This window comes from Ischnura elegans, chromosome 5, assembly GCF_921293095.1.
Source record: "Ischnura elegans chromosome 5, ioIscEleg1.1, whole genome shotgun sequence".
In the NCBI taxonomy this organism is placed as follows: Eukaryota; Metazoa; Arthropoda; class Insecta; order Odonata; family Coenagrionidae; genus Ischnura; species Ischnura elegans.
Genome location: NC_060250.1, coordinates 74272179 through 74294428, shown reverse-complemented (window position 1 = coordinate 74294428; position 22250 = coordinate 74272179). Strand labels below are relative to the sequence as shown.

The following is a 22250-nucleotide window of genomic DNA, read 5'->3' as shown; positions in this document are numbered from 1 at the left end:
TTTGAAAGGAGCAACACTGTGGGGTGCATTATGAGGGTAAGGGTAACACATTACACCGAGGGTTATTAAGGGTTACACCAAGCAGCACACACACTATGCCACAGTGTTTTTTTTAAATAAATACCTGCTAATCTTAAAGCGCAACCAGAAGAAAACACATATTAGAAGGGTAGGATGAAAATAGATAAATGTAACACATACCTGAGATTCGTTCCTCTTTCTCCAATTTCAGTCATGTCTCCATTAGGCAATAATTTAAGATCTCTGTTCAGACAGCAAACATCTAAAACATTTTTATACCTATCAAGGACAAAAAATACATTAAGAGTAAAACATAATGCACCATTGCATTGCATTCAACTGGAAAAATAATCAGTTTCAAAGACAAATACTAGTACATCAGAATTTATTTCCAGGCTAAGTTTCAAGAATACATACCTATCATGGTCAAGCGGCAGACCAAACAGAATATTTTCTTGAACAGTATCATTAAATATCCAAGCTTGCTGAGATACCACTGCAATACTTCCATTTACCTCAACTCTGCCACTAACTACCAGCATCTAAATTGATAAAAAAATACAGAAGATGAAATCACTTCCGTTGTATATCATCATAAAGACCTTAGAGCAAAAGCACTGAAGTCTCAAAATAGAATGCAATTACTTTGTCAATTAAGTCAATGCATGAAAACTCTTATTTAAGTCACAAAGATGATAATATAAAGAATCCAATAGTAGGTTTCAGGAACCATTAGAACATCTAGTTAAGCTGTGATTCTCCCTTAAGACTTCATTAGAACTTACAAATTAGTAAGCATAGAATGACCCAAGGAATCTCTTTATCTAACTTTAAGTAAACACTTGGGAATGGAGCATTTACCCTAGTAAGATAAACTCAAGTTTTTAAAACCTGGCTAATGGAATCATGGAGGAAGGAGGCATAGAAAATAGATGAAAACAGAGCTAGGCCAATGCCTAATACATATCCACATAGGAGTAGCATTTACTGATGATTTTTTCTGAAGTCATTTAATTGGCATGAAATGGCAACTTGGAAGATAAATTGTGTATGCATGTATGAGTTTGGACTCCAAAGGGCATCTTTTCACTCAAATTTTGCAAATTTTCCAATTCCAATCAATAATACAAGTCAGCCGCATAAAGAGAGCCTGGATGGGTTTCAGCTTTAACTGCTCCCATGTGTGGTCCATAGTGCTCATCATTCCATTATTTTTAGTACAATAATCCATGCATAGAATTAATAAAATTCGTTTGAGATTGCAGGGAGAGGCTAATAAATTTTTGAAAATGCATGTGATACGAGCAAAAATCAGCTTAAAATTAGGACTACTACACCCACAAAAGAGAACTTTTGGCAAGTTTATAGCATAATGATTTCCTGACATTAAGTCTTGAGTTTAGTCAAATTCTTTTCACGAACTTAATTTGCATGTATTAAAGTAAAATTTTATTGATTGAAGATCCTAACGTTCAGGATCCAATTTAATTTATTTTGAAGATTAATACCCAAATAATCCACTCACAGCATTACAAGAGGGAAAAAAATGAGGATACTTACATCGCCCATAACTGCAGATAATAAAGAGCTTTTTCCTGATCCGACGCCTCCACAAACAGCTACCAGTTTTCCTTTCTTCAACGAAAAATTTATGCCTTGCAAAGTAGCAGGTGGAATTTCCCTCTCATCATCTTTGCCAAGAAATATGCCACTTATTTCCTTATTATCTCTAGAATTTGATTTTACCACAGCACCACGGTGTTTTTTACAGATCCTTTTCTTGGAATGCTCTATATAAAATAAAGAGTATTTGAAATTGCTCAAATTACTTGAGTATTACTATTAAGTAACTTATTGATACAAATGAGTAGAAACAATATTCAGTCAAGCACAACATATTTTACTTACTCGGCTGTGAGGTAGGCGGAATGTCCTCTTCTAAAATGTCCCAAGCAAATGAACCATCTTTAATGAGTACCATATCCTTAACCTCATCAGTACCATCTTTAGAGGGCTTGATTATATTAGGCTTATGGTTATGTCGTTGAAGAAATTTCTATTTCCATGCAAAATAAATTTAATTGAATAAAATAAATACCATATTCTAACCATGGAATGCTTAACCACATTGAGCAAAGGTTTTCCATAGAGATGGGTCGAATAGCAGATTTCTCGAACTCGAATATCGAATTCGAATATTAAATCATTGCTCGAATTTTCGAATACCTCGAATACAAAACGATGAATGCTGGAATGTTTGACTCGGTTGCCTATGCAGCAGGCAACACAATATTTTGGGGAGTAATTTTGATTTCCTTTAAAGGATTCGAACAGGAATTAAGCTGATTAATGGAATATTTTAATTTTATGGAAACAATTGGGCATATAATTAATTCAACTAACATCGCTTTACCCCCACTCCTGCTGCCAAGTGGTAGCTGACATTCTGAGGCATTTTGTAAAATACAAGCTCTTCTCCACCGGATTTTCTTCAATTATTTTCAGTCCATCTTTGGGAGTTCTCACGAGATAAGAAGATGAATTGGAATTGCTATCAGGGAGAAACCAAATATCCTGAGAAAAATCCCTTCGTCTGGGACTGTAACAATAAAGATTTATAGTACCACTCATAAATTGTAACTTGATATATGTTTTCGGAAAAAATGCAGCATCAACTTCCGAGAAGCTCTGCTGCTCATATTGAGTCTCGCCAGAATGCCAAGTCTCCGTCCTATTTTGAAATTTATTTCCTCACGTAAAATGCTTAAATACAGTCAGAAATGTGTCGCGTTTGGTCTTGTTCTTTTTTAAATTACGCGCACATTACTGATATTTCAATCCAACAAAGGTGTAATATCAATTGCCGAAAGTCATTGTTAGACATCTTTTGGGCTAATAGGTGATTCATGCAGCAGTTGACCTCCAGAAACTGGAAACTTAGAAGCAGGTAGGCTGAAAAAGGTCAGTGGGTGAGAAAAGGGGGGGAGGGCGCACAAAACATTTCTTTTGTTCTCGTGTAACTTGATATTTTATCGAAGCTAAGGTCTTCGTAATATGATTCCTGCGCGAGCTGGGACCTTTTTTTATTTCGGAGAAGAGGAAAGCCTCAGAGGGGAGCTAGTGCTGAATGGAGGGGGATAGCGGATCTTGGGAAATGCGCTAATGTAACTATCCCACGGTACTCATGCAGCAGTTGACCTTCAGAAATGGGGAACTTCAAAGCAGGTAGGCAGAAAAAGGTCAGTGGGTTAGAAAAGGGGGGCGTGAGACACGTCTTTATTGTTCTCGTGTAACTTGATATTTTTTTCGAAGCTAAGGTCTTCGTAATAAGATTCCTGCATGAGCGAGGGCCTTTTGTTTGATTTCAGAGAAGAGGAAAGCGTCAGAGCGGGTGAGGCGAGTGCTGAATGGAGGGGGATAGCAGATCGTGGGAAATGCACCAATGTTACTATCCCACGGCACTGAGTTTCTCCCTATGGTAGTTTCATCTCCTAGAAAAGATTCAAACTAAGTGGCTGTCCTTATTAGCCATAAATGACACAAGGTAAACACCGTCTCATTTATACGAAACCTGCGCGAGCTGGGGCCTTTTGTTCGATTTCGAAGAGGAGGAAAGCGTCGGAGGAGGGGCCGAGGGCTGATGGATGGAGGGGGAAACGGATTTTGGGAATTGTGCTACGTAGTTACTATCCCACGGCACTGAGGTTCTCCTGGTGGGGGAAACCGGGGATTTTCGGATATTTTCACCCGGATCAATTGAGGTTCCCCACGTCGAACTCTTTTCACCGCTCTAACCCGCAAATTTGATGTAGTTCGTCAACTTGCCTAAAACGGCGCTGCATGCACTAAAAGACTCGAGTTCTCTACATTTTTCCGAGTCAACTACCAACTACGTGCGTGCGACAGTGTACGACGCGAAATTCAAAGTATTGGAGGTATTCAAGGCGGTACTTTTCGCATAACTATTCGAGACCTCGAATATCGAATACTTTCTAGTATTCGAGTATCCGCGGATACTATTTGCACATCTCTAGTTTTCCAACCACACATGTGTGTCTCGATAAAATATTTGCTCTTCAAATGATAAGAAATCCATGTTACCTTAATACTTAAATATAGAAATATTTGAAAGCTTGAACATTTTCAAAATACACTGCTCTTTCATGATATATTTTAATAAGAATGCTATGGGGCTTGGCATAGGGGTAAAAAAAATAAAAATATATGCTACAGTAAATTATTGTTTCACGTCTAGCTGAAATTGGGAAATTATCATATTTCACTGTTAAATTATAAGCATAAAAATACATATTTATAACTGGCTGGTATGGATTCTAGAGGTATAGTGATAATGTGGGGGTTTCACTGTCATAAATCCTCTTTATTTATGTTGATTTGTTTCCAATCAACCCCATGGTAACCGTTTAATTATTATAATCCACACAATTTGTATATTCACACTTTGCATCCCAAAATTGTTAATGGTTGCCACCATTCTGTGGTGCTTCTCTCACAAGTTCACTCAGTGATTCAACCTCAGGTTGGTTTGGATGGGTGGGGCAAGAGCTGACCTCAGACTAAGCCACATGCCTGTGAATTTCACACATTCAGGGTAGGGGCTGCGGGTAAGTTCCTTTCCCTCAGCCACCTCACCTTTGGAAGTTTTCATTTGGGATGCATATGCGAGGCATGTGTCTGGAGGCTTAACTCAGGACTTGTACCAGAGAGCCCATGATGACCAACCAAAAGCACAACCCAGTACCCTACCATGCTCCCCACCATTTCAACTGAGGAAACATAATTTTCTAGGCTAGTCATGAAATATTTTTTTCCATTTCAAATGACCGCTGCAAATATTTGGAAATTCAAAGTCAGAATAGAGTATTTTATAAGAGCTTAAATGCACTAACTACTTGACCAAATGTCAAACTGAAGATCACAGGTTCCAGTCCCACCTGGGTAGGTAGCCCCTATCCAGGGCGTGAATATTTGTGTACATTTAATTGCTAAATACTACAGAAACTCCAATGTAAAGGGCTAGTAGAGATTTTTTCCGAATAAAAAAATACATTTTACAGACACAGAACATGAAAACCTCATATTTATACAAAAGAGATCCTGAATTTATTTACCTGCATTTTCCTTAAACTGACAGTGGCTTCTGCAAGACACTTGATGCCATAAGGTAATGTTCCAACAGAAAACTGCATTGCAGTGAAAACAGAAAAAATAGTAAATGCTTGAGCTGGATATAATGGATGGCCACTCAAGCTGTATCCAAGAAAAGTTGAAATGGATGCAAGAAGAGTGATGGAAGGAGTGACAGTGTTACTAAAAGACTGCAGAAATGCTGCCTTTTGTAAACTACGCCTCTCTTCTTCACGAACCTCTGAAATGATATTAAAAATTGAATTTAAAAAACTCTTCCTCAAAAATAATTTCATCTTAATGATAAAGAATAGAACCCTGTTTCAATCCATAGACAAAATGGGAGATTTTCTTGATTTATTACACATTTCATCATCTGAGGATTCTAAAAAAGAGCATATTCTTCTAAAATATATCATTTTAATTTGATTTTTTCCAGAATTAAGTTCATGGAAGATTGCTACAAATGAATGAGTAAGGTATGTATCTGCATTTAATTTTAGTAGTACAATGAGTTTCATTGCACAGATGCCTTCATAGAATACTGAATATAATTGTACAAATATAATTCAGTGGATTCAAACATATTATGCTTATCTCATTACCTCAATTCAATTCCAAAAACTATGCAAATTGTGAATGTCATAATTGTAATTGACAGAAAATTATTCTTAATGCTTTGAGATAAAGCGACAATTTGTATGTAAATTTTACTGAGCTAGGGGCAGAGTATTAATATAAAAGAATAACTTAGTCCTGACACCTGTTTTTCTTTATAAATAATGAGAGGTGACCAATAAATGATAAAATAATTAAAAGAAATAAATAAATAAATGATTTTCTCATGGATGGATTAAAATATGGTAGACTTGATGAGAAAAGCTGTGCATGATCCTAAAGCCAAGAGTAAAATTAACAAGAAATTCTAATGAAACCCATTCCTAGCTGGAAAATTCACAGGGTGCCTAATCAATTTTTGGCCCATTTGTGGCTTGGACTCTTTCTCACTGAGGCCATATGACTATTGATATTCATTGGAGGACAATTTTTGTTTACAATGGACAGAGAAAGGCTCCAGAACTAGAGCTAAATCTTAACAATGTATAGGTTTTCGTAATATTTCATTTCATGGAAATTTGTAGTGCACAGCTTGATTGAAAGCTACAGCCCATAAATGGATTTAAGGTAACAAGAGTTGGATGAAGAGGCAAACTTCTTCCATTGGTTCCCTATCGAGAAAAGGAGAGGAGAGAGAAGCAGTGTTGACAGGTTTGACAACACCATTTAGAAGGGACCTTACAATGAACTGCAGACATTAAAGGAACCTGGCAATTAACAGCAAAAGCAATAAGGTTTACAATTAGCCCAATACAATTAGCAAGTCCCAAAAAAATAAAGGACCACTAAAATCCCAAGCAAGAGCCATTCCTGAAAATGGCCTTGTTGACGTCAAAATAATAATTTCTGCACAAAATGGTCACATTCAACTGGGCTGTATTTACATATTTTTGTAAATACAGTGAAACCTCTATTTTACACTTTTGGATGGACCACTTACAAAAAGTGCAAAATTGAGTAAATTGTAACATAGGATACCATTGTTTGGGACCTGATAAAAACAGTGCAAAATCAGGGAAAACGTATAATGGGGGAATTTAAAATCGAGGTTTCACTGTATTTTAATTTACCACTTTGATACTTACGACATATTTTATCAGTAAAGCTGGCTTCCCATGCGTACATTTTAATTAATTTAATATTATTTAGAATTTCACTCATCAGGCTCACCCTCTGGTCTGTTATTCTCACTGTTTGTACTCTCACATGACTAGTAAAGCTAGCAATCACAGCCTGTGAATAAAGTTGGAACAATTAACTGCACAAATCATCAAATACAATCCACATTATTCACAAAACTGCACCTTCAATGATTTATAAATGAATTTTGACTCCAGGCAAGATGGTGAGGAAGCGATGCATGGCTGGGCAATAACAATCAGCAACTTCTACTTGATAAAATATTTTATATGACTTGTTTTGCTTTTCACAGCATCATTAAGTACAATGCCATGCGCCCACAAGTTAATATAGGAAGACTGGAAAGATGTGGGGTGAGGATTCAAGGAGGGAATGGAAAAGGATGGGAGGGCTTTAAAAGGTGACAGATGATGGAAGAAGGGAAAGGAGAAGGAGATACTAGTGAAGTTGTTGGGAGAAGAGAGAGTTCTCTCCCTTCGCTGACCAGATTCTCTAAAAACAACTGGAAATTGATCTGATAAGGAACACCTCTGACCTCATACACTCGGAACAGCCCTCGGAATAACAAGCAGCCATTAACAAAACAGTGGTTTGTGTCATTTCCATACAAAACTCCGCACTTGTCTGGTAGTGCCATTAAATGGTGGCATAGTGTAGCTGACTAACCAGTGCTCCAGTTGAGTGAGTGGTATAGCTTTCAACATTCACTTTACTTTACTCCGTTACTTCTTAAATCTAGTTAATTCTAATTGCAAACACTTTTCAAAAGTTCTCCCGGCGAAAACATTGGGAGCAATGACACGAACACCCGACTGCCACTATTTTCATAACAATACTCCCGTATTCTTTGTTACACATCATCAACAAGAACAATTGTCATCCATTATTGTTCGACTCCATTGTTTTATTTCCATCGTCACGGAGAGATTGTTCAAGCTGCAGTACTTAACGTATGTCTCTTGGAGTGCTCGCAAGTGAGCTACTGTGTAAACTGTGTACAGCACAGTGATGTCATTAAGATAATTACATTGACGCCATTAAATTATATATAATTTCCTCCCTATGCTATTGATATCTTGTTACTTAGCATCTCCGAATTAAAATGTCACTTGAGGTAGATTGCTACCTTTTGCATGGAAATGATGCACACCACTGTTTTGTTCATGACTGCTTTTTGTCCCCAGGGGCGGTTTGGTGCAGATCCGAGCATTCAAGGTCTTAGGTGTCCTTGTAAAAACAATTGTAAACAGGCCCCTCCTCAATAAACTATAGCATAATAGAAATTCGCCCAAGCTTTTAGATGAACATTCCTTGCAACCCACTTCCATACACCAATTACCTTCTCCTCCCTCACCTCACTCTTTTACATCAAAAACAACGGATTCCACCTTCCCAGTTTTTCCTGAATATCCTTGATGGCCGACACCAGCGGACATCAATGGTAATTATAACATTTAGGATGAAATGTAGTATAGTGGAACCTCGATCTGTCGTTTTTCAGGGGGATGGATGAAAAGAACGATGAATGCGGGAAAACGATAAATGCGGGAATGGTTGTCCGGGTTGCCTATGTCCCAGGATCCGTTGGATTTTTGCGAATTATGACATTCATTAATGGATTCAAACGAGATTTCAGCTGATTACAGGAATATTATTACTTTATCGAAACACTTAGGTCATATTGTTGATTCGACTTATCTCTCTTTCTAATATCCTAAGGGAACAAGACGCCTTGCTAAAAAAATTTTGAACTCCACTCACTGCTATTTCACTGTAAACATTCTTATCCATCAAATTCCATTTCAAGTACACGTATTTACGCGAGAAATGTGCGTCTTATGCCTCAAACAACTGATTTCGCCGTCGCAGTGATTGGTTATGAGATGGATCAAGAAGGCCAAAAATAGTTTATTATTGGAAATGTTCCTTTCTAGCAATGAAATTTTAAATATGATTGAGGCAATGTGGCGTTAATCGTCAGCGGCACGCCCACCTGATCCTCGGCTTCATCCCACTTCTTGTTTTCACCAGGGATCTCGCTCTACCCCCATCCCTGCCGTGATGTGCTACCGGACAAACCGAGGCGTTCTGCAATATTCACGCATTCTAGCCCGGATTCTTCTCTTCATCATCAATTATTTTGAGTCCATCTTTTAAAGTTCTCACTTGTATCTTCGGAAGGGCCATGGTCCGAAGACGAATAAGAATAAAACTAATAAAAATGAAACCGGACTCCATTGAACCCACACGGAAAACACTCGCTGGTTTTAAGTCAACCCACCCCGGAAAGTACGGAACCACTCGTACGAGGTGAAGTTCGGCACTAATGCTATCGCGTACGGCGTAGGCAGAGCTTACTGCAGAGGGTGAAGCATGACCATATGACTGCGCAATTAAATTTTTTATCCTATAGAGAAGGCAACTTACCCACTCATTTCTAGCAATAAGTAGCGTAGCTCTAGATGAGCAGATGAATTCAGATTGCTAGTCGAGAGAAACAAAATATCCTGAGAAGACATCGCTTCGTTAGCAACTCAGACAAGTGAAACTTGTAGCATAACTCGTAAATTGTAACCAGACTCGTAATTGTTTTCGAAAAAAATCGCATCAACTTCCGTGAAGCTCACTATCAGCTGCGAGGATATCGGTATTCGCCAGAAATCACCATCGTATTATTCCAACTATTTCCTTGCTTAAAATGCTTAAATAACGTTAGAAATACGTCGTGTTTGGTATCAATCTTTACTGAATTACGTGCACATCACTAATATCTCAATATAATAAAAGTATAATACCAATTGCCGAAATTCATTTTTAGATACCTTTTGGGCTAATAGGTGATTCATGCAGCAGTTGACCTCCACCTTTGAAGCGAGTCGGCTAAAAAAAAGTTAGCGGTCGAGAGAGGGGGAGGCGTGAAAAAGGTTTCTTTTGTTCTCGAGTAACTTGATATTTTCTTTCGAAGCTAAGGTCGTCGTAAGACGATCCCTGCTCGAGCTGGGACCTTTTTTTTATTTCGGAGAAGAAGAAAGCTTCAACCAGGGGGGGGGGGATACCGGATCTTGGGAAATGCGCTTATGTAACTATCCCACGGCACTCTGCTTCTCCCTATTGCATTTCAATCTCCTGGGGAAGATTCAAGCTATGTCTGTTGTGATTAGCCATAAATAACACGTTGTAAACACTTCGTCTCATTTTTATCAAACGATGAATGCGGGAAAATTATTCGACGGAACCGCGATCTTCAAACGATAAATGCGGGAAAACGATACTTAGGGGAACGATAGATGCGGGAAAAAATTACATTGTCTTTATGGAACTTAATTTGGGACCAGGAGCGGCGAACGATGAATGCGGGAAAACGATGAATGCGGGAAAACGATGAATGCGGGAACGATAAATCGGGGTTCCACTGTATTTGCCAACAAATGAAAATTTCCAAATACAGGAAAATCTGAATACCTATCAAAGCTGGAAAAAACATAGATCTGCAAAACATGGTTTGGCTTTAACCTGTTTACTAATAGGACAGACTCAGTAGGTACTGATAGATTGGGAAGCCACAATCCAAGAGATGTCTTATGATCACTGGATAGGCAACTCCTGGCAATTACAGCAAGAGTATAGGTAGAGGACAAAGAGTATCAGCCAAGCTAAGACTTTAGTGATGTATCAAGTATCAAACTCCAAATTTATTTTTGCATCAACCACATAACATTGAAGTAATGAGTCAACTACCTCATATAAGACTTGAAAGTTAAAAATTAATTGGGGGTGACTCTGTAAAAGGTACATCACTAGAAAGTCTGCATTTATTTCCTTGAATATGGACACTACTCTATCTGATTTCCAGAGTGTGAAGTACTGCCAAATGTACAACAAATACACATTCTATGGATACAATTTTTGTGTCTCTTTTAACACTTGATGACCCAATTCCATCTCAAAATAAGCACCCAAATTAGTAAGCATAGGTGAATTACAAAACTAAACAAGAGTCCCACTTACCATTAATGGATAAAACAATAGGATGATTAAATTCCCAAGTAAAGCCCAAGGACCTAGGATTTGGCAAGAATAGACCACACTCATGGTAAACATAACAGGGGTACCTACATAAAGAAGATAAGAGAGAAAGGAACTCAGTACCTACAGTAAAAGCCATCCACCAAAGAATGAAATCATTTACCCAAAGTCTTTAAACTGGCTCATAAGCTTATTAAGTAACAAGACCCAAGAAACCAAAATAATTTAACTAAGAATGATTGATAAAAATGAATTCTTATTTTACAAAGGATAGTCAAAATGTAGAAAACCTGATTTTTAATAGCAAACATCAAGGCACTGGAAGAAGGATTCTTTGGAGAAAATAAGGCAGAAGATCAACCTAAACCAAAAGAGAGGTTATGGAGGACATTATGAAGGGGGAAAGGCAAAATTGTATCATTTCACTAGATGCAAATGAGTTTTAATTCTTTATAATCAGATTGTGCTCTTTGCATAAGACACAGGTTGTTTCAGAAGGAATTTGCAATACTTCAGGAGCAAACGTTGACCTACACTCCAAGAAATATTTAAACATATACTTCAGGACGTGGTAGGGGAGACAATTTCAAGCATTTTTTGCCCATAGACATGGATTTCCTACTCCTTAGTTACTGAGCTATGGTACCACAAAAATTGTTTTGAACTCATTTTGCAGTTACCAAGAAAACGGTTTCTCTTGGGTATCCAGCCTTTTTGACATTTTATTTTATACTCTGGATTTTTAAGGTCATAAAATAATTATGGTTGGATGAAAGTGTGCAATTCTAATTGCCTGAAACAAAATTTGAGCTTAATTAAACGACAGCTTTGAGCAAGTATAACAGTGCGATTGCGCATTCTCATCCAAACACATGGGTGATTCACTCATTCAGTACCTAGCTAATTATTAAACATGACAATAGAGAGTGACTGTGTGTGATACGTGATCATGTTGCTAAACATCGAGTAACAAACAGCTGTCGCATGGTTTTTGAAAACAAGAAACAATAATTGTTTTACGACATTTAATTTGCACAATAATACACAAATACACATGTTACAGCCAGTGCAATCTAATTCCTCTCTGAAAAAGCACCGATACGGAAGAAATGCAGTAAATAAAAGGGGACATGGGAACTGGATGGCTTCATCCTTCATCTTCAGATATAAAGAGTGCCCAATATAGCTAGCAATTTTTCATGGACTAAGAGCACTTTTTCACTTGAGCTTCGACTATGTTTTGATTAAAAAAGAATCATTTCACATCCTTTCCGTTCCTGATTTTATTTTTAGTGTCCTGAGTAACTGAATGAGTGTTAATAACTCTTCTTGCTTTCCCTCAAAAAAATGTAAACAGGGTTTTAATTGAAAGCCCACAGCTCATGCACACGTACAGCTAGGATATTCTAAAAGGAATGCACAATATGAATGGCTTGAAAATGAATCATAGTGAAACATAATACCCAAAAGTATGAGGAGAACCAAGTGGGAATGAAGGATAGAGGAGTACCTCCATTAACCATGGATGAAACTGCCCCAGCGTCCATGCAATGAAGCTTTGATCAAAATAATGCCACCATAGCACCATTTTTATATTTATAAAGCTCAGAAGTACATTTAAGGTCCGACATAATTGACCATATCTGTTTAAGTAGAGAGTAAAAATTGAAATCCACTACCAAGACCAAGGCAGTAATTGTATTTCTATACAAACACCCACTCAATGGAATTTTTTACCATGCAAAATAGATATTAGTTAAGTAATAATAATGCTCAATTCTAATTTTGGCAAATATATTTTAGATTAAGAATTCAAGGTTCAATACAAGGTTCTGTGTTGAGACCATTCCTATCCCTTGTTCACGTAAATAATATGTATAATGGATTTTTTAATGGTGAACTAACTTCGTTCGATGACAATACTACTTCGTGTTATTCTACAACCAATAGCGATGAACTTAGACACCAAATGCAATGTGATCTAGACAGACTTAACTATTGGTTCTGCACCAACAATTTAGTGTTGAATGTTAAAACTAGATACATATTTATTTATTTAATTTATTTATTTCCAAACCACCGAAAACAGCTCTACGCGGCCTTTTACATCGGGGCTATTAACATGGTAACAATTTAACGTACACAAACAACCATGCCCTGGGTAGGGGTACCTTACCCAGGCGGGACTCGAACCCGCGACCTCCTGTTTGGCAGGCGAGGACTTTACCTCGCCGCCACCGATGTAACTTGAGGAATGTACCACAGCCCAATACTAATTAATATTACAAGAGCTATCAGTGCAATACCTTAAATCAGGCTGACGGTGTAAAAGCACCCCCAGACATAAAGTAGGCACACACAAATGGTGGTTTTTATTTCAATTATAATGAATGCAAAAGTTAAATTTTATGATATAAATATATTTCAATAATAAAGTTTTTTATACAAGATCCATGTGTGGTGGATGTTACTTCATTTGAAGTTGTCAATGCTTAACAATAACATTGTTCTAAATGTACACTTGCTAACATAAAAGAATTAAAGAATAAAAATGAAGCAAATATCTCATGCTTCATTTTTATCTTTCCTCTGAAGATAAAAATGTTGTATGCATCTCTTAGTGATAATAAAGGTTTCAAAGGTTTCTAACCAGGTAACTGGTTTTTGTGTGCACTATGCTACATCTCAATTTTGACAAATATTTGAGTTTTTGTCATTAAAATGCTTCAGAAGTTAACAGTTTACCTTTCATTTACTCAAGGCCTCGATCTAGCCTTCTAATTTTATGCTGTTGTGTCCACCAGACACCACGTGGTATTGGTTTTACTCTTAGTATATAAAGTACCAGGCAAAAACAAAAAGTTTATTCTTACCCAGAATAAGCACTCCCATTGAGACAGCTTCAAATATTCTTTCTTGCTCATTGGTGCAGAAAGTAATAACTTGTGAGAGAGCCTTTTCCCCACCAGAGTGAAGTAGCAACATTTTCTTGTATATTAAAAATTGAAGAGCACCTTGCACCCTCACTCCTAAAATAATTATAATATTTACAAAAATGTAACTGAGACTTTAAAACAAAATGGTGAGGAAACAATTTAAGACAGAGAATGGGGATGTATAGGCAACAAACACAAACATATTTAGTATGACTGGTTTCCCTTTTTATGTGAAAATGGTCATCTGAAATAAGTTTATAAGCAGAATTCCCTACATAGTTTCAAGTGCAATATTTACAGAAAATTATACAAAATTCCCAAAAGAGATCATTTACAAAATACATCCTCGTCAATTAATGTGAGCATTCAATTCAAGAGGTTTTCACGTTCATTTAAGGTTAGTGATGTATGGATAAGAAAAAACTCAATTTACCTGTATGTAGACCAAGGACATAGGAGCCTCCAAAACAGTAATTTCTCAAGAGCTGGCACATGAACAGTATTCCAACCAAAGAAAAACCCCACTCTAAAGGCTGACTAGGATCTTCAACATAGTCCAAAATAAATCTCTGAATCCAAGCCTGTCATAAAAAATACAAAATTGCATGTATAAATAATTTATGACCAAGGAGTGACAGGTTGATGAATGCTAGGTTTCCTTAAGGCAATCCTCCTATAAAATGACTCCATTAAATGACTCCTATTAAATGACCCATGTATTTGAAACCTCTTCACTCAAAAACCCTCAAAAATGGGTATTTTTTTTCATTACAACCACTTTAAAATATATAAAGAAGCATTTCTTGAATTAAAATTGAGCCAAAAAGTGTAAAATGGAAAATTGGGGTTATAGGAACATTTCTACATAATTTTTTGCAACTTAGTTGTATCCAAACTCATCTTTACAGGTTAGCTGAAATACATATAAGGGAGCTTAGTTGTCTAATATGCATTCATGGACAAAACGTGATGGCATTCTGAGGCGGTATTGGTCTATCCTTGGGTAAGCTAGAAATGCTTCAAACAAGCTGAACTTTGAAATTTACAGTTTTACGCCAATGCATGTGCAGCACAATACAGAGATATTTCATTTCATTTGTTGCCTGTTGGGAGTAAATGGAATTCAATATTGTCATATCTGGCCTTCACAACTAGAAATAAAGCCCTTCACTGACTATCAAAAAACTCAATTTCTTACAAGATCTTCTCCACTCTCTCACTAAATATCTGGCTGAAGACATGGAGGGTGGCCAACAACTATTGAGAGACACTCTCATTGACCACAATTGTAAACCACCTGGTGCAACTTGTCCTCAAAACACAGTTTACCATTGAGGTTAACAACAATTGTGACCTAGGCTTTACATTTTTATGCATTATATTACAGAGTTGTCTACACATTAGGGTGTGGCTTATTTCATTTTTATGCAATAAGGGATTGCCATCTCTCCTCAGAATGAACTACTAAGAGTGGGAAGCATAATATTAGCCTGAAACTTTTGCAACAGTAAATTCAATATTCATACTTTCTTGGAAACACCTTTTGACAAAATCATATTTTCATGCTATTTGCCAAATGAAAGAGGCTTTCCAGCATTCCTTTACATTAAGGTTTCTCAAGGCTAAAAATTTATCAGGGACCATGCTGGCATCTTTTTCATCCCAAATTTCTGATACAGATGATGACACTCTAAACATGGAAGAATGCCCAAAAGCTTATTCCACTAACATGAAGCATGTTTCTTCAATATCTTGAATAGATTCCCACTATCCCTAGCAGCTGCTGCCAGGGGTGGTCTGGCCAGTTTAGATAGTAGGCGATCGCCGAGGGCCCTGAGCTTTGGGGCCCCTGCAACGTTCACATCTACCATGAAGCATATATGAAACGTGTAATAAGATTCAGATTACTTGAGCCCAAGTTGTTTTTGCAATCATAAAATTCTAAGTTTTCAATAATTTGCTTTATTTACGACACACTCATAAAAATTTCAAATGAAAAAATAAAATAAGGATGTCAGGACAATAAAGAGAACTTACAATAAAGAGATACTTTTTTGAAAGGGTTATTCGTAAAGGCTATTTTAGAGTTTTTTTAGATTACAGTGCAGTTTCAAGGTACAAATTCACTAAAAAGATAATAGAGCGATAATGCATTATTAAATTTTACAAGCTGTGAAATTCTCTGATTTCACAGTATTTTTCTGATGAAATTGAAATTTTTTATTAACTTTTATCTTGTTTTCAAGCGCCAGAATAGCGTCAAAATCCATTTACGGGTATGCAATTTCTTAAATTTTCCGGAGAGGGACTCCCATATCCCCTTAACAGCAGGGCCCCCTCATGAGCCCCAGCCAAGGGCCCTGAATAACTCCAGACCACCCCTGGCTACAACATTCGTGTCATACCTTGTATCAGCTTGAACGATAAGCTCATCCTGCAACCACGCAACCCACATAACGCCAATGTATGGTAGGTTGCGGATTTTTTTATTTTTATTTTCTCAGATTCTTGATTTCTAATATGTGTTATGGGGAGTAAAATCGGTATCCTAAAATAATTAAATTGATTGTTCAGTAATCAGAGGTGGCTCAAGAACCCTATATGTAATAACAATTAGCTTTTCTAAATGGTGACCTGCTGGCTGGCTAGCTGGGACCTTTTTTATTTCAGAGAAGAGGAAAGCTTCATACGGGGGAGGCGAGTGCTGAATGGAGGGGGATAGCGGATCTTGGGAAATGTGCTAACATAACTATCACACGGTACTCAGCTTCTCCCTAGAGTAGTTCAATCTCCTGGGGGTGTCTGTCGTTATTAGCCACAAATAACACGTTGTAAACACTTCATCTCATTTTCGTCAAAAGATGGACGTGGGAAAATTATGCGACACGACCGCGATCTTCAAAAGATCAATACGGGGAAAACGATACTTCGGGGAACGATGGATGCGGGAAAAAATTACATTGCCTAAATGGAATTTTATTTGGGACCAGGAACGGCAAACGATGAATGCGGGAAAATGATGAATGTGGGAAAACGATCAATGCGGGAATGATAGATCGGGGTTCCACTGTAATAAAAATATAATGTGATATGGGAATGCCGATCAAATTTCCCTCCATCTGGTACTACAGAAAATACCAAAACCCCATTTTTGAACTATGGCAGAAGTGACACCACTAAATTTGTAGCAATACTTTTTGAATTTGACACAACATATGAACTGTCAATCAACTGTAACGTAAAAAAAGAGCCCCTTTCATACGGCCACAGAAGTTTATAACTATTTGCATCCGAGCATTAAAAATACTCCCTCAAAGACTGCATTCAAAAATAAGCTGAAACCTATTCTGTTGGAAAAAAAGTTACTCGAGTGTTAATGAGTTTTTCAAAAAGATTTCTCATCAATAATAAATTGATTTGTTGCTGCATGTATGAGTTATATTTGACTTGCCTTATATTTTGGTATGCAAATTCCTGGGACCAATATATCACAACATATCATAGGTAGCTCTCACTGCAGACTAAGGCATGAGGACTTGAATATTTAGAGCAGTAAGGCCAGTTTCTTCCTCTAGTGCCATATCTTGCACTAAGGATTTTTGTGTGGGAGTGTATGTTGGTTTCACCTGAGATTGAAACCTGGGTACCTTCAGTCAATGGCCAAGCACTTGACCCAATAGTTTAACACACTCCCAAAATTAGCTATTTATATTTCATTTTGCTAAATGAGGCTCAAATGTAGACTTTATTCTAAGGGTTTTGTAATGGAGGTAAGGAAAAAAATGAGGCGATACAACTACAAATGAAGGAATTGTGTCCTTGAGTGTAATGGTTACCTACATAAAGTGCCATAAGGATTGATTTAAAATACTTACTGGACCAGCAAACTGGAATATTACAGCAAACACCATTAGAGCCATGGCAACAATAGCACGAGTCCTCACAAAACGCCAAACAACTAATGGCAAAGAAGAATTCCTTCCCTTCTGACTCTCTTCTTCACACCATAAGCGCTCCAGCCGTCTTGAAGTTCCCTCTGCTCGGTCTGATTCCTGACATGAAATTAAAGCATGAACCATTAGCAAACAAAATAACGCTTATAAGAGCAAACTAAATTCATATAAGTCATCACAACCCCAACTAATTCATCAGCACCAACTGAATTTGATAATGCAGTAAAGAATTCGAAGGCTGCAAATAGAATAATCATATTGACTTCTCTCCCTTAATTGTAGTGATCCAGAAATGGAAGATTTCCATTTCCAAAAATATGCATAAATGTGTTGTTATGTGTCTTCTCAGAATAGCCAGCCATGTCAAACTAAGCCTCGAAATTTGTACCTTTTCACTTTTGAGAATGCCTAACCTTCCTTTTCCAATAAATTTATTATGTTCTTGATATTTGGTCTTTGAATTGATTGGCTCTTGGGATTTTACATGGAAATAAACTTTGGGTAAATACTTAAAATACTTGTGCGTGAATATTCGCTTCCCGACACAAAGGGCAAGAACCCATACTTAAAACGTACCACCTGCAACCAACTAACTTTGGTTAGGAATGGGGCTGCAACGTTCCTTACACAAAGACCAAATATAAAAAAAGAAAAATATTTTATTAAGCACATTTCAAAAATCCACAAGATATTTCCACACATCTGGATAAAATCATACCTCACCAACAGAACACAAATAACCCAAATTTCTCACTATTATTTTAATACCAGCATACTTCAAACTTTTTCATCAAGCAAAAAAACTGTGAAACATGGTGTCCCTCAAGGCTCAATCCTTGGACTGTTATTATTTAACTTGTACAAAAATGACTTACCAGAAAGTCTGCCTGGTATTAAAACAGTCTTGTATGCTGATGATACAAGTATTTTAATACAGGTACAAAACTATCATGATCTAGCAAAAAAATTAAATAGGACGGCACACAATCTTCAACACTGGCTTCAGGGAAGTAAACCTAAACAAATCAGTCTGCTTAAATTTTAATTCTCCTCATCAACCAAATGTAAAGCTAATGAACTCTGAACTCTCCATTGTAAACAACGTTCCTTTTCTTGGTGTAGTTCAGGACAAAACTATGAAATGGATCCCTCACATTGAGAGGCTAAAATTGAAGTTATCCCGAGTATTATATCAATTACGGCATCTTAGGACCAGTACCTCCTTAAACATTTCAAGATGTGTGTACTTTGCCAATTTTCAGGCCCTCATTTCCTATGGTGTTATTTTTTGGGGTGACAGTAGCCATAGAACTGACATATTCTTAATTAACAAAAAAAGTGATTCGAATCATGCTAAATTTCCCTTACAGAGAATCCTCTCGAATCCACTTTGCAAATCTTCGAATTTTAACTTAAGCATCTCTTTATATACTACATTTAATGGTATTTATTAAAAAGAATATACACTCTTTTGTGAAAAATGAAGAGTATCATAGGTATGAAACATGATCTAGAGATAAACTGCATGTTTCACATTGGAACTCCAAAAGATGCAGTGAAGGGCCTTTCCAAAAAGGAGTGAAACTGTATAACTTTCTTCCTGGAAGTTTAAGGAATATAAATTCCTTGAAATTATTCAAAATTCAAGCTAAGACAATTACTTCTAAGCAAAGTGTTCTACACTGTAGATGAGTTTGCTCTTACTCTGACCAACAAGAATGTAATGTAAATTTTATGAAATATGTATTCCTTTAGTTTGTACTATGATAACTTGCCATATCTTATATGTATATTCATTGTTTTTGTAAAACCTATTATGTAATTCTAATTGATTGAAATGTACTAAGTGATTTCTTTTTGACAAAGCCTATGCCTACTTAATTGTATGATCAAACAGGTGAAATAAATTATTATTTTTGTGTAATTAGAGGTTTATTTTGAACTATTGCTATTTTTACTTGTCCGTACATATACACTATCCTTCTGTTGTAATAATTGAGATATTAAATTTTACTTATTTATGCTTTAAAAGGTGGGACCAAGACTGCAGATCAGTATAAATAAGTTGACACCCTTATGGAGAATAAATATGAAATAAAAAAAGGTTTCAAAGGCAAGCATAGAAAAACTTGAATATTTATGAGGCCTCAGTTTCCTGACATTTTTTTCCATTTTATAAGGTCTTTCTTTTTTAACCTTTTCTAAACTGCTGTGACTAATAAAATAAATATAACTAATAACTTCAGGCTTTACTTTGTGAAACCTCTCCATATTGGAAATAAAGAAACAAAACTTTGTAAGGTTCACTGTTTTAACCCCGCCCTCCCCTTGCTGGTCAGATACCTATCCTCACAGGAAAAACCCTCGTTCCAAATCAAGGCTGCCCCTTTCCCCCCCCCCCCTCTCCCTATTCCATTCCATGCTTAACCCTCACTCCCTCCCTTTCAACCAGTCCTTTTCCTTTCCGATAGATGTCCTCACTGTTGACAGTGATCACTTGTGTACTTTGTGTATAAATATATGATGCATGCAAGATCAGTCACCTGATGATGTAACCAAGTTACGAAACCCGGGTCGTGCCCATAATTAAATAACAGTGAACCTTACAAAGTTTTATTTATTTATTTCCAATAAAATAAATACTAAAAATATTTAGTTGCAACTTCAAGATCAAGACTGCCAAGAGTGATGTGATGTTTAACCAAAATCCCAGGTGTGGGTGGTGGTGGTGTGTTCTGGTGTAGGTGCTTTAGGGTAAATGACTGGAGAACCAAGAAAGTATTGGCAGCATTAATTTCATGCATACTTAGGGCATACCAGAGGCTTCAGAAATTGATAGTACCTATCTAGGTGTTGAATATATGGTGGGCCCATTCTACAGTACTTCACCCTCACCACGTAAGATGTGTTAGAGCTTAGGGGTTCTTCAGCAATTCACTGAAAGTTATTTAACTAATGAATCTCAATAGCAATCAACATTTATCATTAATATCTATTCAAAACAAGGGACACACTAAATTTGCAGTATATTACCTGCAATTCAAATAGATCCTCCACAGTTAGGCCTTTTTTATAAGCCTTCCACATGGTACTGGTCAGCCATGACAAAGACACGAAGGAAAAGAGCCCAGCATTGTTACTCGGTAACATCTTCTTGTTCCTTAATAAATACAAAGTACACATGAGCCATAGAATATTTAGATACAATACGGCATTTAGAATCATCCACAGATCAATTATTACAAACCCTGCTGATTTCCGATATGGCAAAAGGTTCATTAAGGATGGCAAGTACTTAGAGTTAGTCCTACTCCTTTCGCCCGATCGTCTGGCTCTGCAATTAGAGACGAGGGTTTCATTCAAAAGAGAAGGCCAAATTAGAAAATATGTAATAAAGCTCACAATATATTGCCCATATTCCTCTCAGTGAAGTCATACTCACTCCATATCTTGATTGTTAGCCCCATCTCTCTCGCCGCGTCGGGCTGAGTCTTCAAAGCTTACAAAAATGGAACCATTGGAAAGCCATTTATGAAGTGCCATCGCTTAGTTAAATCGACAAAAACTGAACGAATCGCTCTATGTAGGGAAAATAAGGAAAGAATGATTCATCATCTCGTTTGGTCTCAAATCTTGTAGTTTGAACAGATTTCAGTCCTTACCGTATGCGTAAATCCTTCGATCTTGCGTAGAATCCCTGTTGAAGCCTATTCCAAGCAGTATAGATGAAGTCTTGAATTTCAAAGCCACGAAGTGAACTCTACAAAAACTACGTAGCGGACGAAAACTTAAAACCCTTTAACATGTTAACCCTTCTTTGTATACGTTAAGTACCAGCGATTCACATCAATTTACGAGTGCTATTACCTGAATGATCACTATGTCTTTAGTTCTGACATATTCACCGTCTAAAGGGTTGTCAATCTTAAGGTATTACAGCATCCTTCAAATAAAGTTCTCGCTATTTATCTCCCGCCGAGTGGTCATGTTTGCGCACAAAATAGATCCGAAATTGAGAAATACCAACACGAATCAATTCTTCAGCAAATAACTATGCTGAATACTGCAAAGGTTTTCTCGAGATGCTGGGGGTAAATTAAAAGAGCGATAAATAATACTTGAATTCTAAGTGTAGAATGCTAAAATCAGTTCACATTTCAGCAATTACGAGAACACCGCAAATAAGGAAACATTTCAATTTAAAACACCGTGACACTTCCGGTTTCCGGTTGCAGTGGGGCAGGTTGCCATGGTGATATTCATGGCGGTAAATTGAAAGTATTGGGAGTGGTGTGTGTACTTTTTCACCGAGGTCGAGAGGCATTAACTCGGGTTCAAGATGAGTATAAAATTTGAAATCGAGTTTAAATACTATATATAAATAGCATATACTTCATTACCTTCTAGA

The 22250-nt window shown here is 36.9% G+C and overlaps 1 protein-coding gene across 5 annotated transcripts in view; it reads right to left on the bottom strand.

The window, feature by feature from the left end:
- LOC124159054 (ATP-binding cassette sub-family C member 5-like) overlaps positions 1-22032 on the bottom strand; it is a 47592-nt gene extending 25560 nt beyond the window's left edge. For 3 of the 5 annotated variants that reach the window (XM_046534559.1, XM_046534558.1, XM_046534557.1), the window contains exons 1-14: positions 21505-22032; positions 21285-21421; positions 21090-21176; positions 20876-21002; positions 17765-17941; positions 14323-14470; positions 13827-13982; positions 10936-11039; positions 6873-7020; positions 5154-5410; positions 1930-2077; positions 1582-1811; positions 439-563; positions 202-300 (exon numbers count right to left, since the gene is read on the bottom strand). In XM_046534559.1, the coding sequence (XP_046390515.1) occupies positions 202-300; positions 439-563; positions 1582-1811; positions 1930-2077; positions 5154-5410; positions 6873-7020; positions 10936-11039; positions 13827-13982; positions 14323-14470; positions 17765-17941; positions 20876-21002; positions 21090-21176; positions 21285-21385 (1907 nt within the window). In that variant the 5' untranslated portion in view covers positions 21386-21421; positions 21505-22032. The remainder of the gene's footprint in view (positions 1-201; positions 301-438; positions 564-1581; positions 1812-1929; positions 2078-5153; positions 5411-6872; positions 7021-10935; positions 11040-13826; positions 13983-14322; positions 14471-17764; positions 17942-20875; positions 21003-21089; positions 21177-21284; positions 21422-21504) is intronic. The other 2 variants (XM_046534555.1, XM_046534556.1) reach the window with 2 other exon arrangements.
- Positions 22033-22250: the final 218 nt, after the last annotated feature.